Source organism: Pomacea canaliculata, linkage group LG11 (genome assembly GCF_003073045.1).
Source record: "Pomacea canaliculata isolate SZHN2017 linkage group LG11, ASM307304v1, whole genome shotgun sequence".
Classification (NCBI taxonomy): Eukaryota; Metazoa; Mollusca; class Gastropoda; order Architaenioglossa; family Ampullariidae; genus Pomacea; species Pomacea canaliculata.
The window spans coordinates 1,486,491-1,506,234 of NC_037600.1; the positions used below are offsets into that span (position 1 = coordinate 1,486,491).

General features: G+C 36.5%; 1 protein-coding gene across 1 annotated transcript; it reads left to right on the plus strand.

Moving 5' to 3' along the window:
* Positions 1-2,050: 2,050 nt before the first annotated feature.
* LOC112575282 (dual specificity mitogen-activated protein kinase kinase 7-like) lies at positions 2,051-19,323 on the plus strand. The gene is made up of 13 exons (XM_025257013.1): positions 2,051-2,231; positions 3,645-3,783; positions 4,334-4,400; positions 4,830-4,943; positions 5,179-5,298; positions 5,874-5,981; positions 6,776-6,827; positions 7,259-7,386; positions 7,805-7,885; positions 8,786-8,922; positions 13,108-13,153; positions 13,743-13,863; positions 14,495-19,323. The coding sequence occupies exons 1-12, from the start codon at positions 2,096-2,098 to the stop codon at positions 13,839-13,841; spliced, it is 1,227 nt and encodes a 408-aa protein (XP_025112798.1). The 5' UTR covers positions 2,051-2,095; the 3' UTR covers positions 13,842-13,863; positions 14,495-19,323.
* The last annotated feature ends 421 nt before the right edge of the window (positions 19,324-19,744 follow it).

Genomic DNA, 19,744 nt, shown 5'->3' on the forward strand with positions numbered 1-19,744 from the left:
GTCCTGTCAATTGTCAATGTCTGTGTGTGAGTGCGCTCGCGCATGCGGGTGTGTCGATATACATTGCATTCCTATATAATAGGTAGATTTAAATTCCATGATCGTCATGAACCCAAGTGTAGCAGAGGAATGTTCGACAAGATCTTATTCGGAAGCACCAATTTAAATTTAAAATAAAGTGAGGTCTATAAATTCAGGTCTTTACCTTGCGTCGTCTTTCACGAAGCAGAAAAAATATTTTCTGGACATTTGTAGGAATAATTCGTGCAGTCAACTGCCAGCAAGCAGTTCCGTCCCTCCGTTTCTTCTTTGCGGGCGCGATAATGGTAGTCCCTTGTGGCGATTGCGTCTGCTATCTACGCCGTAAATGTTCGGGTGATTCATTTTTTATTGACAATCTTTGCTGAAATTAAGAAATTAAAAGATTATGTTACAGACATTGGTGGCGTCGTAGACACACACAGAGGCACTCATGCGTTCTTACGGTTCTTAACGTTCTTAATGGTTCTTGCGGTTCTTACGTTCTTCTCAATTTGTAATGTTGGTTGCCTGCAGGTGATGAACAGATAGTAGTATCAACTGACAAAGTATTAGGAGGATGAAGAAAATGCAGTTCAAACACATTTCGTTGCAGTCAGCAATGCCAACGCATTTTTTAAAATATAAACAAAGAAATATAAAGCATTGAAATTTCACTGACCATTTGAAGGAGATCCAACTACCATGATAATGTATCTTTACTCCTAATGTCTGTATGAGTATGTATGCCTGCCCTTGTGAGCAAAAGAAAAATTTATGTCTTCTGTCTCCTCGACAGACAATAAAGTCTGATTTGATTTGATTTGATTTGATTACTACAAATCACAACCAATTGCCTATAGGCTGTCCATATATATAATATCTGGGCCCAAGACATAAAGATTTAGAATACAAAAAGATCAACTTTCATTCACCCAGTTAAAAATCTGTCGAGTTCCTCACAGCCGCCTTGAATATATGTTGTCTAGAAGAAAATAAAAATAAACAGCTCACAGTAGTCTGGTATTGAACGCATTCTACACAGTCGCTTCACACCACAGTTATAAGAATCAGAAAAAAAACCAAATAGTCATCCCAGGCACGGCAGATTGATTAAAAATATAGCACATCAGGTAAGTTTCAAGCAGAATCCGCACAGTCGCTTCTCATGCACTTTCACTAATTCTCATGTCTGCCGGCTAGTTTTTGCTTTTCGTATCATCCTCGATCGTTAAAGCATCTCCTTCTTCCAAAAGCAAAAAACAGTGGCCCAAGCTTGGACCAAGCTTGGCCGAATCTTGCGTGAATTTGTTGGGTCGTCATAAATGTTCCTACTTAATAATTGGAGAAAAAATACGACCATTTTACATTAGCTACTTTCATTATCATGTACGTCGTGGTAAAACGCCCGTGACACAATCAATCAATCAATCGATCTATGCATATATAAATTAATTAAACCACAATTAAAGTGAAAACATAAATTTGTCAAAATCGATGGACGTTATGTAAATTAACTTCATTAAAAATAGGCAGCCGTTTGTAATTTGTGAACAGCTCTTTGCACAGCCGACTGCTGCCTATACTTTTAATGGACTGCTGATTGCCGATCGATATCGATCACCTTTTCGATCGCGATCGGTTCAGTACGGCGATTCTTATTTTTTTTAAATTCTCCTCTTTAGTGATCCTCACATGAAACTTTGCATAGTCTCACTCATACTACCCACGATCAATGATCCTTTTGTTTTTAATGTGCATCTGTGCGCGAGTCTTTGTCGCAGCTTTCATCCATGTCACCGTGACCTCGTTGACGGGGATCTCCTAATCGCTGTTTGGGAAAACCCTTTGCTGACACAACAAAGAAAGGCAGGGTTCTCAGACAAGGAACAAACTTCTCGTGGCCAAAGTCAATCTCTTTATTTAATTTAAAGAGTTTAAAGTTCGTTTACACGTAACAAGCATATTAAATATTGTGAAGAACTTAATTTTTGGGGGAAGAAAGGAAATTGGATTCGAAACTGTGGCAATGTTTAATTTTGAGGTGGCACTCCGTATCATGTGACAACAACCCAAAATGTCGACTTCATCATTTCTAAGTAGGCTAGATGATCTCCAGCAACGGCTTATGGCCGAAAACAGATCTTTAGAAGATGATCGACGAAATAGAAATGCCGAGACAGGCTCTCCAAGTCCTAGGCGACCTCGAATGCGTAAGTATTAGAACATGTGTAAGCGAATGAAGGCTTTAGTTGCAAAATTTGTGCTTCTTCGTTCTGTTTTAAGTCTTCTTGTCAAATTTGTTTTTATTTTACAGTCTCGATATAGACATGGGAGAAATTATTAGAATATAGCAGATGAAGGGTATGGATAAGAGTTTTATTTTTTAGTTTAGTGTAGATTGAGTTAACGTCTTTTAGTACAATCCATATTTTATGGAATACGCCCATTAGTAAAGAAATATGCACATTGTTGTAAAGATTGACATTCACACATCGATTTCAACTGGTCGGAAGGTTTGTTTCACACAGATTTGTGTATTTTCAATCATCCTTTGTGAGTGCAACAATCAAAGATTTTTATACTGCTAATTATATGGCATATATACAGTATGTGATGCTGGGTGGACAATTCTTAAAATTGCGTTGTCGGAGAAACGAATTCATCATGTATACTGTACTTAAGTTTTAAAATGAAATCAAAACAACGATAATAGAGAATAAAGACCATTAGAACCCTGGAAACAGCAATGTGTTGATAACTTCTAATATCTCCATACAATTTGATTGGTAATAATTCAATACTGTAAAGTATTTAAAAAAGTGAACAGGTGAACTGCAGAATTTTAGTTATTTTTGAGACATTTCTTATGTTTTTACTGTCATTGATGTGTTGCTTATGAATTCTGATTTTTCTTTCACCATCACTCACAAGAATGTTCAAAACCCAGAAAGACAATGTATAACTTTTAAGCAGTCTGTATTTTTCAATCACTGTCATTGTATTCATAGCCTCATAAAGTAACAGTATGATAAGATGATTATGTAAATATTCTTTATAAATCAGCACTTTTTATAAGATGTTTATTCAAAGGTCAGATAGGATGTATGAACTGTGATTGACTGCTTGAAAATTCACTTCAGTGGACAAAGTATATGTAATCAAGTATGAAATGATTGTTTGACAGAAAAGAAGTTACTTTTTTACATATAACTTTTCTCTAGTCCATATTTAGTCTATGAAGTGAAGCAATTACAAGTTATCATATTTTTTGCTAGTTTATATTTTTGTTTTTTTTTTATATTGACATCACACACACATATGTATGTCTTAATCTTGCTTGGTTTATTATGATGTGATGATTGTGTAAAGACCATCTGTGTGCAAGCTTTGATATAAAAGGTTTGGTCAATGTCAGTAATATGTGTGTGTGTGGAGGGTAGTGGGGGGTGGAGATGGTTAGGGGTGTGTTGATCCATTTATTTCATTTATTTAGAAGTTGGTAATGTGAGTGGTCTTACTTTCTAAACTAATAACAGCTAGGCATTATTTTTTTTTCTTTTGACCAACATCTTTTGTATTAGTTTAATATTATATATTTAAAATTTGTTTTATATATTTATCAGTCACAAGTAGTGCCAGTGAAGGATGTTTGCCCAATACATCCACACGATCCAGTTCTGCACCTTCATCAGGAAGACGTCGACCAGGCAACATCCAGTTTGATGGATTTGCTCGTTCACAGTCCAGAACACCACATGACAGGTCTGCTGGATTTTTTTTTTCTTTTGGGTTCGACCCTAATCTTCACATAGAGTGTATGTCATCACTTACAGTTCAGAGCAAAATTCAATATAAAGTGTAGAACATCCTGAGCACAGTAACCTTGATTACTTGGGGTGTTAATAATGTAATGCTAATAAGAAGTTTAATGTCTTTAACTTCTTTCCCATTTTTTTCGCCTTTTTTCTGTATTATGTTTTAATTGTTTATTCTAAAGAATGTTAATCATTATTACTAACAATTTTTAATGAGTCTAGCAATATTGATGCAAGGTTGAGTGCAACACATTAGCAATTATAACAATTGGCTTAGTTACTTTATCTCTTGTACATATTTATTTGTATTTTTTTCAGTTGCTTATTGTTTGCTCAGCATAAGTGATGTGTAGAGACTACTGTTGGTGTGAGACAAGACTATGTGTCTGTGTTGAGGCATGTGAAAGTTTGAACAATGATCAGTCTTCTTATGTAGCACCAAATCTTGACAATTTCACTACTTTTTCAAAAATATTTTAATGTTTCTTTTTTTGCAGTGCAGAAATAGATCAGAAAATTGAGGAAATTATGAAACAGTCAGGAATATTAACACTAAATGGACAGGTAAGTTAGCAGTTCAGAACTTAAAGTCTCAAATGTCAGAGAAAAACAGTCACTAAAAAGTCATGTAACTGAGGGTCCAGAATTTCACACTCAGTGATCAGTCTTAGCTACAGGTCATTTGATATATCAGCGATTTTTTCTATGAAAGCAATTACAACATATCTTTAATAATATAAATTACTAACAATTGTAAAAAATAAATCAAATGATGGAAGCCATTTGTTTAGAACTCTTAACTCAAGAGTATCAAGCATACATAAATAAGAGTTGGCTTGGTTGTGCAAGTGTACAGATGTACATTACCGTGCTCACGTCACATTGCTCTCAGATGCTAGCATCCTCTCAGCTTCCCATCCACAGCATGCCAAATCATTGCCGACACAATCGTCATAATTTTTTTCGTATTTATACTTTAAATTTTGTTTTCAGAAAATCCGTACAGATGTTACAGATATGGAATCCTTGGGAGAATTGGGTCATGGCACGTGCGGTCAGGTTGTGCGAATGCGGCATAAACCTTCAAGCTTGCTTATGGCAGTCAAGGTAGATGTGCTGTGCTTTTGGCAAACTGGGACACACAAGGACAACAACACCTTGATCCTTTGTTGGGCCTTCTCAAGTTACATGAATTGTCACGTAAATGATCAAACAGAAGTCAAATTTAACCACAATGTGGATTAAGTTAAAATAATTTAATCTTGCTATTGAATAGAGGCGTATAGTTAATACATATTAGTGACCTGTGGGTGAAGGTTATATTTTATAGCATACATTGCAGCAAATGCGTCGATCAGGAAACCGTGAAGAAAACAAGAGAATCATCATGGATCTTGATGTTGTCATCAAAAGTCACGACTGTCCCTACATTGTGCAGTGTGTTGGTACCTTCATAACTAAGGTAGGCAAGTCAACTAGTTTCTTTTTCAAAACAAAAGTCTCGTGCTATTGAAAAATGGATGACTTAACACAGTCATGAGATCATTTAGAAATTATTGAAAGTATGTGCCACTGTGTAAAATTTATTATAATAATAAAAAAAATTATTTATAAGGTGCCTATTAAACAGGTACTACGTGCACTCATTTAGTAATATATACCATTCAGAAAGCATTCAGGCATACCTAGACAAAACTGAATGAAGACACATTACAAGTAGCATTTTTTCAACAAAAAATGTTTTTAAGTGAGATTTAAAGACTGAAAAAGGACTGTCAGAAGAATAGAGAATTCATAAGCCAAATTTCATACCAGGAAAAGGAACAGACTCCATGAGAGCAATGCTTGCTTATGAATGCACCAATTCTTTCCCAGAGGAGTAGACAGTTCTTGAGTAGAAAATTTGCAAAATGTGTGTCCAGGTGTAAGCAGTAATCACTTATTCCTTACTGAAATTGTCATGCAAGTATGTCAGAATTGAGTTAATGCAAGAGGTGATGGTCATCATGGCTGCAGTGGACTGTGACATTATTTCAGAGTGAAGTCTGGATTTGCATGGAGCTAATGTCTACATGCCTGGACAAGCTGCTGAAACGTACCTGCCAACCCATACCTGAGAAAGTACTTGGGAAGATGGCAGTGTCTGTAAGTGTCTTGTGGTCAAAGTGATAATGGGCACTTAACTTTCTTTGCTTGGCTAATAATGAGACTCATTTGATAGACATTGCATGTTTACATTCAAATGAAAACAGATTAAACTTTCTAAGTCATAAAAAGTTCCCTTTCTCATCATTTTGATATAAAATATGGGAATACCTTGTTTTGGAATGAGTTTTTTAATTGTTGGATTCTTGATGATTTTGCCAACTTTGTAGGCAAAATTATACATCAGGTATAAGTCAGATTACCTTAAAAAGATTTAACTGCATAAATGTAGTAAATCAAATATGTTAATTATAAACCATATGTGAAAAATGTTGACCTGTCGTGTGTTCAAAATTGTATTTTGTTTAATTTGTAACATAAACACAAGAATGTGTTTTTCTTTTTTGATGACCTGGTATCAATGTTCCAAAGTTTTCAGGGTCTATTTGACTATGTTCCTAATAGCTTATTCCATTCTTTAGCTGGTTAGATGTGGCATTTTCACTTTTCTTTTTAATAACATGTGAAAGATTGTAAGATTTTTAATAGAAAAATTGTATGCACTCGATTAAAAAAGGAACAAAATGTACTTAAAAGTATGTAATTATAATTTGTTTTCTCAATCGTAACATTCCTTTTTCCATTTTGTTTCATAGGAATCTTTACATCAGCTACAAATTTAACCTCTATTGCTAAAGTTAACATTAATATTTTATTGCTAAATTGTTAAAGTCTCGTTTTATGATTATACCTTTTTAGTGGGACATCACACTGTCAGAATATTTTTGTTCCAGATTGTGAAAGCTCTCCATTATCTTAAAGAAAGACATGGTGTCATTCACAGAGGTTAGTCTAGTTTGCACCTTTTTGCTTTAGCAGTTTAATGCTAGTAAGTAAGCTTTGTTCTCTTGCAGTAATTGAAGCTACAAGATGACAGGTTTGGCAAGAAAAAAACTGTAAAATGTTTGGGAGATTTAGAGCATGCATATTGTTATATTTTTAATTTAATAAAATATTTATAATAACATTTTCTGAACATACATTATTCTCATGATATTAGGCTAATCTTAAAGTAGATGTAGAGATTTGTAATAAAAGAATCAGATGAAGACAAACATTTAGAGATTAATAAAAGAGTGAGATCCAGGAATACTGTGCATACTGTAATTCGTTAAAATGTGCACACAACTCTTATTAGTCTTTATTTGAGTCTTAGATAAGCTGCTTGTGTTTTGCAGTAGACATTACATCATTTCTAATTTTATTTCGGATGTCAGATGTGAAACCCTCCAACATGCTACTTGATGCTAAAGGAACGGTCAAATTGTGTGACTTTGGCATAAGTGGTCGTTTGGTGGACTCCAAAGCCAAGACACGCAGTGCTGGATGTGCCGCTTATATGGCGGTAAAAACCTTTCTTTCTGATACTTTTAACACGTCATTTATAGACTTTCCCAATTCAGGAAAAATACATTTTTTGACATGTGTATTCTACTTTAGTGGATTTGAAACTCCACCCCCTACCTCCACTCCATAAAAATCAAACTATCTTCTCCTTGAGAATTTACACCAGTGTTTGTCTGTTCATGCATATAAGCATACACAATGTCCAGTGTTTTACAATCTTTATCTTTGTGTACACATACACTAGTGATGTTATTTTTTGTTTACCTTATTTCTGTCATTCATTACTTCTCATCTGTTGCCTTGTTTCAGTAACTATTCACTAACCCACTTCCTCTATTGCTCCCTGTCTCTCCTCTCTTGTTATAATGGCCACTGAATTCATTGGCAAATGATGTCCTTTGCCCATACTTAAACAGCCAGAAAGAATCGACCCACCTGATCCAACCAGACCTGACTATGACATACGTGCTGATGTGTGGAGCCTTGGGATCTCACTGGTAAGCCACCATATTATCAGCCTATATATATATGTTTATTTAGCAATTTGTAGTGCAGTTTACAAATTGACACACTGAAGCACATTTTATTGGAGCATGTATTTAAGTTGCGTGGGATACTAAGTCATGAGACTCGAAAAGAGCAAAGAAAGCATTCCGAGCATTAGGCATGGCCGTACTCTCAACGCCTGAGATCGAGATTTTGGCTTTCGACCCCTTACTCCGATCGTCAATATTGGCCATGTTGTTGAGTCCCTGCCAAGCTACTCGGAGGTTATCTGTAGCAAACTGAGACTCGATTTTTGACTTGTGCTTCACCTTGACCCAAAGGATAGCATCACGGACCTCTCTTTGTACCAATTTTCTGTCGTGGGCAGAACCCGTGAAGAACACATGTTTCTTTTTGTTAAGCACTGCTTTTAGGCCCTTGGTCACCAAAGGTTTGTTGTTAGGATAAACATAAACTGCTTTGATGGAACGGTGCAATCTACACTTTTTTTTTACTCCTAACTGTGTGTTAAATGTCTGTATGAGTATATATGCCTGCCCTTGTGAGCGAAGACAAATTTCTGTCCTGGGTCTCCTCGACAGATAATAAAGTCTGTTTTGATTTTGATTTGATTTGATTTGATTTTTAATGCCACATGGCATCAATTTTACAGAGCTCACATCACTTGTTGAAGATCTATCATTAAAGTTATGTTTGGTATGTCCTGCCTCTATAATTTTATTTCTTTATGTTATCCCTAAACTATTTGCAGAAATATTTTGAGTGACAGTGAAATTAGGGTTGGTGCATGTGATAACACAACTACTCTATTTGAAAGTCTTTCCTCTCTACACCTATTGTTGTTCTGTGACAGTTAATAGAAATATGCCCCAGACTGTTTGCGTTTGCAGGTTGAGCTAGCCACAGGAGAGTTTCCATACAAGAACTGCCGCACGGACTTTGAGGTGCTGACTAAGGTCTTGCAAGAAGACCCTCCCCAACTCTCACGAGAGTTTTCAGCAGACCTACGATCATTTGTGAAAGATTGGTTTGTTCTAATAAATTATTTTGTTTAATGTTAGCTTGATATTATCTTAGATTGCATGGAACAAACCCATAGTCCAGCGGTTCTCAACCTTTTACATGTGGCGACCCCCCTGACGAACACCGGTACGTCCGCGACCCCCCTTAGCCGGCTAGGTCGGTGGAAGAGCGGGGGGGGGGGGGGGGGGGGGCAGCTTTAGCTAACCTCGAACGCCGCGTCGAGGAAATCAATGCAATTCAACAACGGAAGAGCAAAGTTCGTATCTGCAAGAAGTATAACTGTTAATGAAATTTTACTAAAGCTAATAAATATTATTTTATTGGACACTCACTTTGATTAATGAGAAGGTTGAGCCTGCTTGCTGTTGCATAGAGAAGCGAACCTGTGTGCGATGTTCGTACCCACTGCTATTCGCAGCTCAGCCTGCGTCCACACGATTTCTGTATTGAGACTTCAGTGCTGCCAATGCTGAAAATCCTTGCTCACACATATACGAAGTTGAAAATGGCAGCAGAACTTTCATTGCTTTCTCAGAAAGGAGAGGATATTCACCGTTGACGCTAATCCAGAATGTTGGCACTGGTGTTGTTTGGAAGACCATTTTCAGGGATTGGTCACTCGAAAGGTCGATGAGCTGCTCTTCTTCTTGCGTGGACAACCCGCTTGTGCTAGGATCAGCCAGAAATGGATTACGAATCCAATCGTATTTAGTCACATCAATTTCAGCGAAATAATGCTGAAACCTTTCTTGCAGTCCGTTTAGATGGGCAATAATTACATTCTTCACCTGATCAAGATTCAAGTTGTCAGCCTTGCACTTACACAAGCACGGAAACATATAAAAAATATTTTCTTGGCGTATCTTTTGCGTCCACAACGAAATTTTTCGGACGAAAGCATTCATCTTGTCAGTTGTTTGTAATATGGTGGTGTAATATAGGGGAGTCAGCGATGAGAGATTGGGGGAGAAAGAGGGCAAAAGGCGAGAGGAGGGAGATTGGAGGCTTAATTGTTGAGAGGGAGATTGTGTTTTGAGTTTTGGAAGTGAGAAGTCACTGCATGCCGAGACAGTGTACTTGAATAGGAAGAAGACATTTGGAGTTTGAGCCCCCGCACCACTCGGTTACACAATGTAAACTAATTCCACTAATACCAGTATAAGAAACTTTTTAAAAAAAATGACCACCTTCGCGACCCCCTTGTAGGCACGTCGCGACCCCCCAGGGGGTCGCGACCCACAGGTTGAGAACCGCTGCCATAGTCACTTACTCATTAGTAATAGTAATAAGCACATTTATATAATGCCTTTCTCCAGCATCAGCTGGACTTGAAGCACACCTTAGGGCAGGCATAAAATGTACCTTCCATACACAATGCACAGCAGAATATAAATAGAGTTGACTAAAAGACATAAATAAACCACATGCACTAGTTATATTATTAAGTAATATTAATATTATTATTATTATTGTTGTGAACATTTACATGTCCTTGTGCTTTCACAAAGTTCAAATGATTGCTTTTAGGCTGTCCAGTCATGTATTGTTAAAGAGCCCAGGACTTAATGCAAGACATCATTACATATTTTATGCAGAGCTAGCAGATTCACTGGCACTCTAAAACTGAAGAACCGTATCAGAGGTGTCAAGCAAACCCTTAGCTAATCTATTGAGTAACGTCATTGAACATACATCAACATAACAGAAATTTAGCATCACCGCATGCTCACCCATATATCTTACAACAGCTATACCATTTTGCAACACATACAGTATGATCTTAAGATTGACTCATTCAAAACAAAATTTGTGTGAAAAATGTTGATTTAGTAACAGATGGATTAAAACTACACTTATCTATTCCCATGTGTCGCATCAAGATACCAATAATGGGTCAGATCCTTGGCCTGGGAAGCCCATAGCCATCTGAAATTATCATTAATCAGGACAGTCTAAATTTCAGTCTGAATGTTCTCCAGATATAAGGGTTCTTAAACACCCAGTATCACAGGGGTTAAAAAAGAGTGGCCACAGCACAGGCAAGCATTCTTTAAGTGGCTGTCTGCGTAGAGTAGATCACCATTACACCAAGTACTCTGTACTGCATGGACATATGAAGAGGTTTGTCTCTGGGGGCTGGACAAAAAAACAGGCAGCAGTGGAATGAGGACCCTTGATGAAGGTCCACTGTGGAAGGCCATGACTCAGATCAGGCAGTACATGATAGGGAACAACTTGGTGATTTATCATCTCTTGTATGAGAAGTGTTTGACAGCTTCTCTCCATTTGTGTGAAGAAGGGGAAGTTAAAAAGTACAGTGGAACCTCAGTTAACGAACTTAATCCGTTCTGGAAAGCTGTTCGTTATCCGAAATGTTCATTTTCCGAAACAATTTTTTCCATAAGAAATAAAGGAAATAGATTTAATTGGTTCCCAGCCCCTGTTGACTCGCTAATATTTGAAAGTTACAGGCTATAGAGGTATTTGTTTTAATGAGAACAGTTATAATGCAATATAAACGGAGTTAAATAAACATAAAAACATTAACGAAAGCATTTAAACATCAGAAAACTTGCCGTTTTGACGGCGTGGTTGGAAGCAGGTGTGGGGAGGAAGGGGTGGAATTACTGTTGGATTCCCCCTCCATGAGCACACGTGACATTATAAAATCGGGGGTGACTTCCCTTTTCTATAGCTTTGAGGTTAAAGAAAAAAACTTGTCCAGTGTCTGTTCCTTCTGTCTTTTTTGTAAAACTCTTCGGTAATACGACATCACATATCCGACAGACGCATGCCACCTTCATACTTTGAAATCATTTCTTTTTTCAATTCATTTGTTGGCCGCTTCCTTGTCATTACCTCACTACTATTAATTGCTCTTAATCTTCTTTGGAGCCATGATTGAGGATTATCTTATTAAATAAAGCACAAAAATCACTAAATAAGAAGGATGCGCATAGATAAGGAACGACTGATCGTAACTGTGTCTCGAGCGCGAATGATGGTCGGTCGGTCGGTTGCTGGTCAGTCACGCGTGGTTCACGTGGCTGTTCGTTATCCGAAATTTTGTACGCTATCCGAGACAAACTTTTAATGAAATTTTTGTTCGTTATCCGAAACATTTGCTATCCGAGGCGTTCGCTAACCGAGGTTCCACTGTAGTAGGGATGAGGTAGATTGTATTAATACCTAGATAGCCACAGCATCTTCTCCCCACATAAATCTGTAACCTTGGTCACTGCTTCAAAGAATATAGTTCCACCTATACATTGTTCCATTTTCTCTAAAATCCTTGTTAAATTATATATAAAAAACTCAGTTGTGGGAAAATGAATGCTTAAGTCACGTGACTTTTAACAGAAGTGAATGTGTAAAAATCTATAACTGAACATACAGTGTATCTAGCAGTTCCTTTTCATGCTATGATTTTCACTCACAGCAGGATATCTATTAGTGCACAATATTATAGGCATTTACATTCAACTAATTAACAAAGTTAGATATTAGCAAAATAAAAATCATTACCTTGTTTGGAAGGTTTCATCTGCAGATTCAGTGTTCACACCGACACATCCATCAGTTTAGATGTTTACTTCTTGAATGCTTGAAAACTACAAACTTTTGCACACTTAGTGAATGCATTACTTAGAGTGGCTTCATTCACCTTTTCACAGCTGATCACTTAACTCAAACACTAATGTACACCTACTTTAATCCGTTTGTTACTTCAGTCTTCTTAACATTATCAGGATGTGCATGCCTGAGAGACATGGTGAGGTATATTTAGTGACTTCATGTTGCTGCATGTGCTCTACTCCAGTGTTGACAACTGGTGCTATAAAACTGGCTATAAAATCAAAGAATGTTGTTGTTCATCCTGTTTTTGTCTGGCAGTTTGCGTAAGTTTATTATTTATCCTTTCCTATTTATTGTGTCATCACTGTGGTGTCTTGTGATTGCCACAAGCAGTTTAGGTGTAACAGGTAACAGGTTAATAAAAATATGGAGAAACATACCTGGTGCTCTGCCCTATATCACAATACTAGTCCAATTTTATTGTGTTTCAAAGGTCATCTATGTAGATTTAACAGTTGTTTGTTGACAATATACAACTAAATAATTTGTTTTCTAATCAACTATTTTTATACATTATTCTCAGATAATTTGACTGGTTTTTTTTCTCGTACAGTTTAACAAAAGATTACAAGAGGAGGCCTAAATACAAGAGACTTTTGGTAAGTGCATAAATTGGTAATCGTTTAGATTATTCACTTGTACTCAGTACTTATGACCATTTTTGTTCAGAATTAACCAAGGGATGTACAATTATGATTCTTGGACCTCCCATCGCCGGAAGACTAACTGGCAGATCTGCATTCACTTGCACTAAAATTTTCATCTCTTTTCTCAGTTTACCAAGGTAAAATGACAGATCTTATAATCTAGATCCTGAAGGAGCAGTTAACTTGAAGTGGTTCACTGTATTCAAGGCATGGCATATCAAAGGCAGAGATTGTGCCTTTTCCTTCCAATGTCTACTTTTTTGACAAACTAGGTATGCATTATAGTTTAGTGGGCAAAGAGAGTTTCTAGTCACTGGCCAAAGTGAGCATCAAATGAAGAATCTTTTGCTCCAAAGTTGAGGACAGTGATTGTGAGGCTAGGAAGCCTCCTTTTTGACACTACCATGAAGCAGTTGTTCACATGAGTACACAAACAAATAAAATGTCTACAGTCATGTGGCAGTATTTTGTTCTCACAAGTGCGCAGTCATACAACAGTATATTTAAAAAAATACTGACTCATGATGCCATGTTTTTGCAGGAGCATGGATTCATCCGGCGTTCAGAGGCAGAGCAGGTGGACATGGCAGCGTGGTTTGCAGATGTATCAAGCCTCATGGAGGTTTCACGCTTTACGTGACAACTTGTAACATGCTTGGCATGTGAGCAGTTTTTATTGCTTAGATTTTTGATTAAGGTGAATGCTTAAGTCCAGAACTCAAGTTTTCAGAAACTCCTGTCAACCTTTCAACCCATTCAGTGCAGTAATGTACTCGGGATTTGTTCTTGTTGATTACAAGGAGTGTTAAGGGACATGCAGTAGTTGTCTGGTAAGGCTAGCTTTCCAAGTATTAGTTTTTTTCTTAATATAAGTTAGCTAGTCATTTTGTGTTCATGTTGTAACACCTGGTAACATATTAGGGACATGTCTGTTTCTAGCTAGACAAAGGGGTTCATACATTTCTGAAATAAGAAAAATATGGTGACAGATCAGTTTGCAAATTCAATGACATTACTTGAGTGATCAGAATGGGAACAGCTGTTCTCTTGACAAGCTGACTGACCGGCCGCTAGAAGGAATGACGTTACAAGAGCTAAAATGACCTGATGTGGTGGACTTTAAAATTGCTGCAACTTTTCCTGTCCATCCTATGAAGCCTACCTTAAAAAGTCTAGTACCATTATTCATGATAGTCTTCATATGGGTGTGGATGCCTTTCTTTAGAGCTGATTATAGAGCTGTCACATATTATAAGTAACAAGAGTCATATTCTGTAATTTGTCTATTTGCAGTCCCAAGGCCAAGAGGTGGTAGAATGGTATGTTACATGTTTCTCTCCTTCTGCTGTATGCCTGGGACATTTGCACAAAGCAAAGAGCTCAGGGTCCAAGAATCACAACTCTCTACAAGCAGTAGACAACAGCAGAGCCCTTATCTTGGAAACTGTTTTAGAAAGGTTCACTTGCATGCAAAACTCGACATTTGTAAAATCATCCCATCTTTATTTTTATTGGGTTTTTCCACACACACACACACACACAATAAAGATGGAAGGCTAGAAATTGTTGTGGTCACAGCATATGCCAATTTTGAAGGTTTATATGTAAAATTTTGTGAACATGTGATCTTCATGGCCTTGAAACTTTTGTGGCTTACAAGTATATTAATATGCTCAGGATTCAGCCGGACCCTACCACCATAGTCTGTCATGAATTTGTAGGAGACTAATTTATTTGTAGTTTTTGAATGACATTTGGTGGGACAGTGGTTGAATTTTATGTGCCTGGAGCACACAGCATGCTTTATTTTGACAATTTTATTTATTTATTCATCTTTATTAACTGCTTTGTTTTTGATAGAAAAAATTCTTAATGATAATAAATTACAATTCTGCTGGTTCCCACTATGTTATTTTGAAGAAATAAAACCTGGCTTTGTTTTAAGAAAAAAAAAGGTTCAGTTAAGTCTATACACTAGGATTGATTCGTTTTTCAAACACTGTCATCTTTAGATATCATTGGTTGTTTTTTAATGCATGCTGATGTTTTTTGAGTTTTAGCTTTACAAAAGTGAATGCAATTGTAGTCAAGGTGGAAAAAAATTATGTGAGTTGTCTGACAGATGATACTTAATGCAGATTGCCATTTTTGGATGAAAGAGCTTGACCATTATGTACAGACAACACATGATTGCATTTTGTTTTGCTCTGCATGTTTGTGAGAGAGGAATTTACACTAAATGCTTGTGTGTGAATGCATAGTATGTACAAACTTCTGTACATCTTGTGGAAGGCATTGGGATACACTTTTTAAGTTTGGTAGATATTACAAAAAATAACATGAAACCATGTCAAAAACTGTAAAAAGAAAAATGTCATGATGCTTTACTATCTCTGTTTTATTCTCTCTCTTTGTTATTGCTGTCATTACCATTCCTTTGATTAGTTTCATTTATTCATCCCTTGACTGGTACCAGTTGATGAACATTACTGGTCATCAGATGGAACAACTAGATAGACATAGCAGTTGACAAAGCTTGCCAGTTGGGCAAGTTTTCCTGGGCAGTGGTGAGCATATCCTGCATGGAATGACCACCCCTGTACATCCACAAGCCAGTTCTCTTTTTCTTCACATTTGAGAACAAGTGACAGGAGGCTATTCTAGATCACATATAGGGAGTGCAAAACCAATGACTTTGTACAGATTAGGGTCATCAGATTCTTAGGAAAGCAGAAACCACTTCTTGCCATAGTCAAGTAGCTGAAGCTGATCAGCATGACACTATTTTACACTTTTTCCCTGATTCTCAATATCTGTATGGCTGGCAAGAAGATGGCACTAGAGGTTTGGAGCAGATACAGTTGACATGACGTGCTTTACAGCATGTAGTTGTCTAGCAAAAAAACAGCAGAAGAAATTCATTGTCAGTGGATGTGCCCATCGTTTCACTGTTGGTTGTCCACAAATACCTTCTTGTTTGTCTATAATATTCTGTAGTCATTCCTGCAAGCATGGTTTGAATTGTTAATACTGATGCTGTTCAAGTGTGTGCTTTACTGTCCAGCTTTGGGCTGTTACTGTTTCAGATATTTATACACAACATTTATGTGACTTGTAAATGGCTATCAAAGGTCTTCATGATAACAAATGTGAATGATAAAAAAAAATTGAACTTGGACAAAATGTAAGGTGTATTGGATCAAGCAAAGTAAGTTAACTTACTGACAGCAGTGCACAGAACAGACAGCTCTAGCCCAGGACAGTTGGAAGGAGTTTGATCTCTAGGGTTATTGGTTTGAGGATGATAATGACAATAACAATGATGTTGTCAAGAGGTGAGAAAGTGGCTTGTAGCATTACATCATACTGACAAGTGGGAACCTTGATGCAGAATTATTTTGGTTATATGTGAGTTTATTCTTGTTGTGGAGTGAAGCAATCACATTGTGAATAGGATTTTGTTGAAGGAAGAACCAGAAATGAGTGATCCTAAATTTGGAGATGTATGTTACAGGTATAATATTCTTCTTACATAATTTGAGAATCTTTAAAATAAAATCTTATTCTAGTGAGTGGTGTGGTGGAGCTGAAAGGCAGGGTGGGGGAATGAATATTGTGTGCATGATGTGTGAACAGGTGAATACCTAGTAAGTAGTATATGTGTTCCAATGATTAGGGTAAGAGTATTTTAGCCAGGTGGATGTTGGGGACATGGGTGCCTCTCTTCAGGCTTTTGTATAAGATTTCAAAGTAGCCATAGACTATTTTCACATAAATCTGTATTTTAAAAATCATGTCATGGGCAGGTTTAAAGCTGGACAGAATGCAAACATTTTCATTTGAAGCAACATGTACCCATTTGGAGGATGGCCTGCACATCAGGGTTGACGAAGTGTTGTTTAAAATAGTAACCTTAGGAGCAGTTCAGAACCACTCAAATCTTCTCCACTGCTTCTGAAGTCATAAAGTTTATGTCCCATTTTCAAAGACTCTTGAGACTAGCACAGACAAGAAGCATTTTTATTGAAGACTAAGCCTGAAAATATTTAATTGTATAAAGGAATTAAAGGTTAAGACGTGTTCAATACTGGAAATAACCTTAACCAACACAGGAAAAACTTGAGGCCAAAATCTCAGAAAATTTAGAGTTGGCTTTAAATAATGTCAACAAGAACACAACATATTTTAAACAAAACTTAAACTTTGATCTCAGGAGAATTTTTTTTCAGAAAATAATTATAAACTCCCAGGATCAGTTTGGCTTTTTTTTTTTTTTTAAGTTCATGTGATATTGATTCTATTTATTTGACTTGCTCTTTTTCTTCTTAAAGTGTACAAATGACTTTTTTTTTGCCTTGCATGCTACTCAGTGTTTAATGAAGCATATTTTCATGCATTGTATTGACTTTACAGTGGTGCGTGCCGGTGCTGAATGCTGTCTAATCTGTTCTGGGATAATGACTGCCTTTCCCCCTTTTTTTTAAAAAGAGGTTTATTTTCTGTTGTTAACAAGAATTCATGTGTTACTGATTTTTGGAGGCTATTTTTCAGGTCATATATTTCTCATCCTTTTCTAATACCTATTTAGCTTATATTTTACCTTTGTATGTGCTTCCTTACAACCTTCTTTAAGGTGGTTTTTGACATTTCAACACCGATCCATATGATATAACTCTTGCCATGAGTTTGCCTGTGATGGTTGCAAATTCAGACTCAAATGTTGAAAAATTGTTCTAAACCAATAAAAGTAAGACACAACATTGACAAATTTTTGGCAGGGAGGGATTGTCCCTGTGATGAATGTGCTTTCAGAACAGGTTTTTTAATTTGCAGGAGATGGTTGGGAACTAGTGGTTGAGGGTTTCAGGAGAGAGAGCAGGAAATTTGACAAGAATGTTTTTAAAAACAAAATTTCATGTTTTGTTTAGGACAACATTTAGAACCACAAAGATTTAGAAGCAGTCTCTTACCACTTTGCATTTCTCAGCATTGCTCCTACAGCCTAAAGCATCATCCTTGTGATTGCAAAATGTATGGTAAAAATATTCTCCAAGATGCAGTAATATCTTCAAAAAAAAAATCAAAGGTTTTTCTTATCATTTTTTTAAACAATAGATTTGTTGTACTATCTGCTTTGTCATGCTTCCTTAGCGAATCAGGTTTTCTGGTAAAGCTTTCACATGAAAATCTTTCCGTTGTTCTTTTGAACTGCTGGAAAGGAAGCGAAACTGCTTTGGTTAGAATTAATTATGAATATGATTAAGAGTATGTTTCAGAATTTTCTGATATTTGTCTTAGTGCACAAGGCTGTCAGCAGAAAAAGCTGGTCTGACAATGTTGTCCTGACTCATAGTATGCTTATGTACTTGTGTGTGTGTTTCTGTAGACATGTGTGTGAGAGACCAAGATGTGGGAGTGGAAGGATATGCAGGAACAAATAAAAGTCAGTATACTCGGCAGGAATGACATTATCATTAACTAAATACTGCTTGAAAGTGTCAACATTAGAGGAAAGGTAGTGCTCAGTTTTGACCACATGTGCCATTTAAGAAAATTGTAAGTCTGTTTTATAATCCCTATTTTATAAAATAGTATTCGTTGGTTGGAAGCAGATGAACTTTTAAGGTTTCATTATTAGCAGTTTAGCATGCAGTCTCCCTGCTTAATGATTTCCTAAGAGTATACATAAGAAGGAAAAGAAATCGGTGTTTATTCCTAAAAACTCTTCACATGTGCATTAGATACATTCAGCAATACAATTATTCAGCTTGTTTGGGAAATTGTTAGACGAGTTCTTGCAGTGCTTCTCTGTCACAGTTGTTTCTAATCTGGTGTGTGAAAATGAATTTAGAGAAAATCTATTAAAAGAAATGAAGAGTGAAAGCAAGATCAATTGTTTAGTGCAAATGGATTTATTTGTATAAGCTCATGAATTAAAACATTTTGGAGACAGAGAAAATCTATTCAAAGTTGAATACTGATAGCCATTTCTTCTGTAGTGTGTGTGTGCTATGTAAACTTTGGTTCAGTTTCTCTTCATGATGGTATCTTTTCCATTATTAACAACTGTACATTTGAAAATATAAATGCACATAAAAATGTAATAAAACATCAACATACGGTGTGTGTGGTTTCTTTTAATGATTATGTTTTCTTTTATGTCAAAATATTAGAAGTTTGCCAAAAGCAGTGTGCAAACTATTTCCTTCCATTTCGCATGGTAATGAATAAAGAAAATCACAATGAGCTCAAAAGGCATGGTAAAGGATGATGCAAACAACTACTATAGCTTTAATTTCTCTATCTTTCACTGGTAGCCTTATAATTGGGTGTAGGGGGGATCGAGGTTAAGATGCAGCTGATGGTGTGAAGCTACAGTGATCCACCCTTGATCCAGTGTTTCAGAGCATGTGTGAATTGTGGCTGGTCAAATGGCTAGACAGCGACTCTGCTTTATGTGTTTCTGGACCCCAGTCTGATTTAGGTCATTAATTTTTTCTGTTTTAAGATACTACTTGGGATGCTTAATTTTTTTTTTCTCCT

Excerpts from the sequence above, each read along its gene's own strand:
- LOC112575282 (XM_025257013.1), top strand. The coding sequence starts at position 2,096 with ATGTCGACTTCATCATTTCTAAGTAGGCTAGATGATCTCCAGCAACGG. Across the intron at positions 3,784-4,333 it reads TCCAGAACACCACATGACAG|TGCAGAAATAGATCAGAAAA; the intron begins GTCTGCTGGATT and ends CTTTTTTTGCAG. Across the intron at positions 4,944-5,178 it reads GCTTGCTTATGGCAGTCAAG|CAAATGCGTCGATCAGGAAA; the intron begins GTAGATGTGCTG and ends CATACATTGCAG.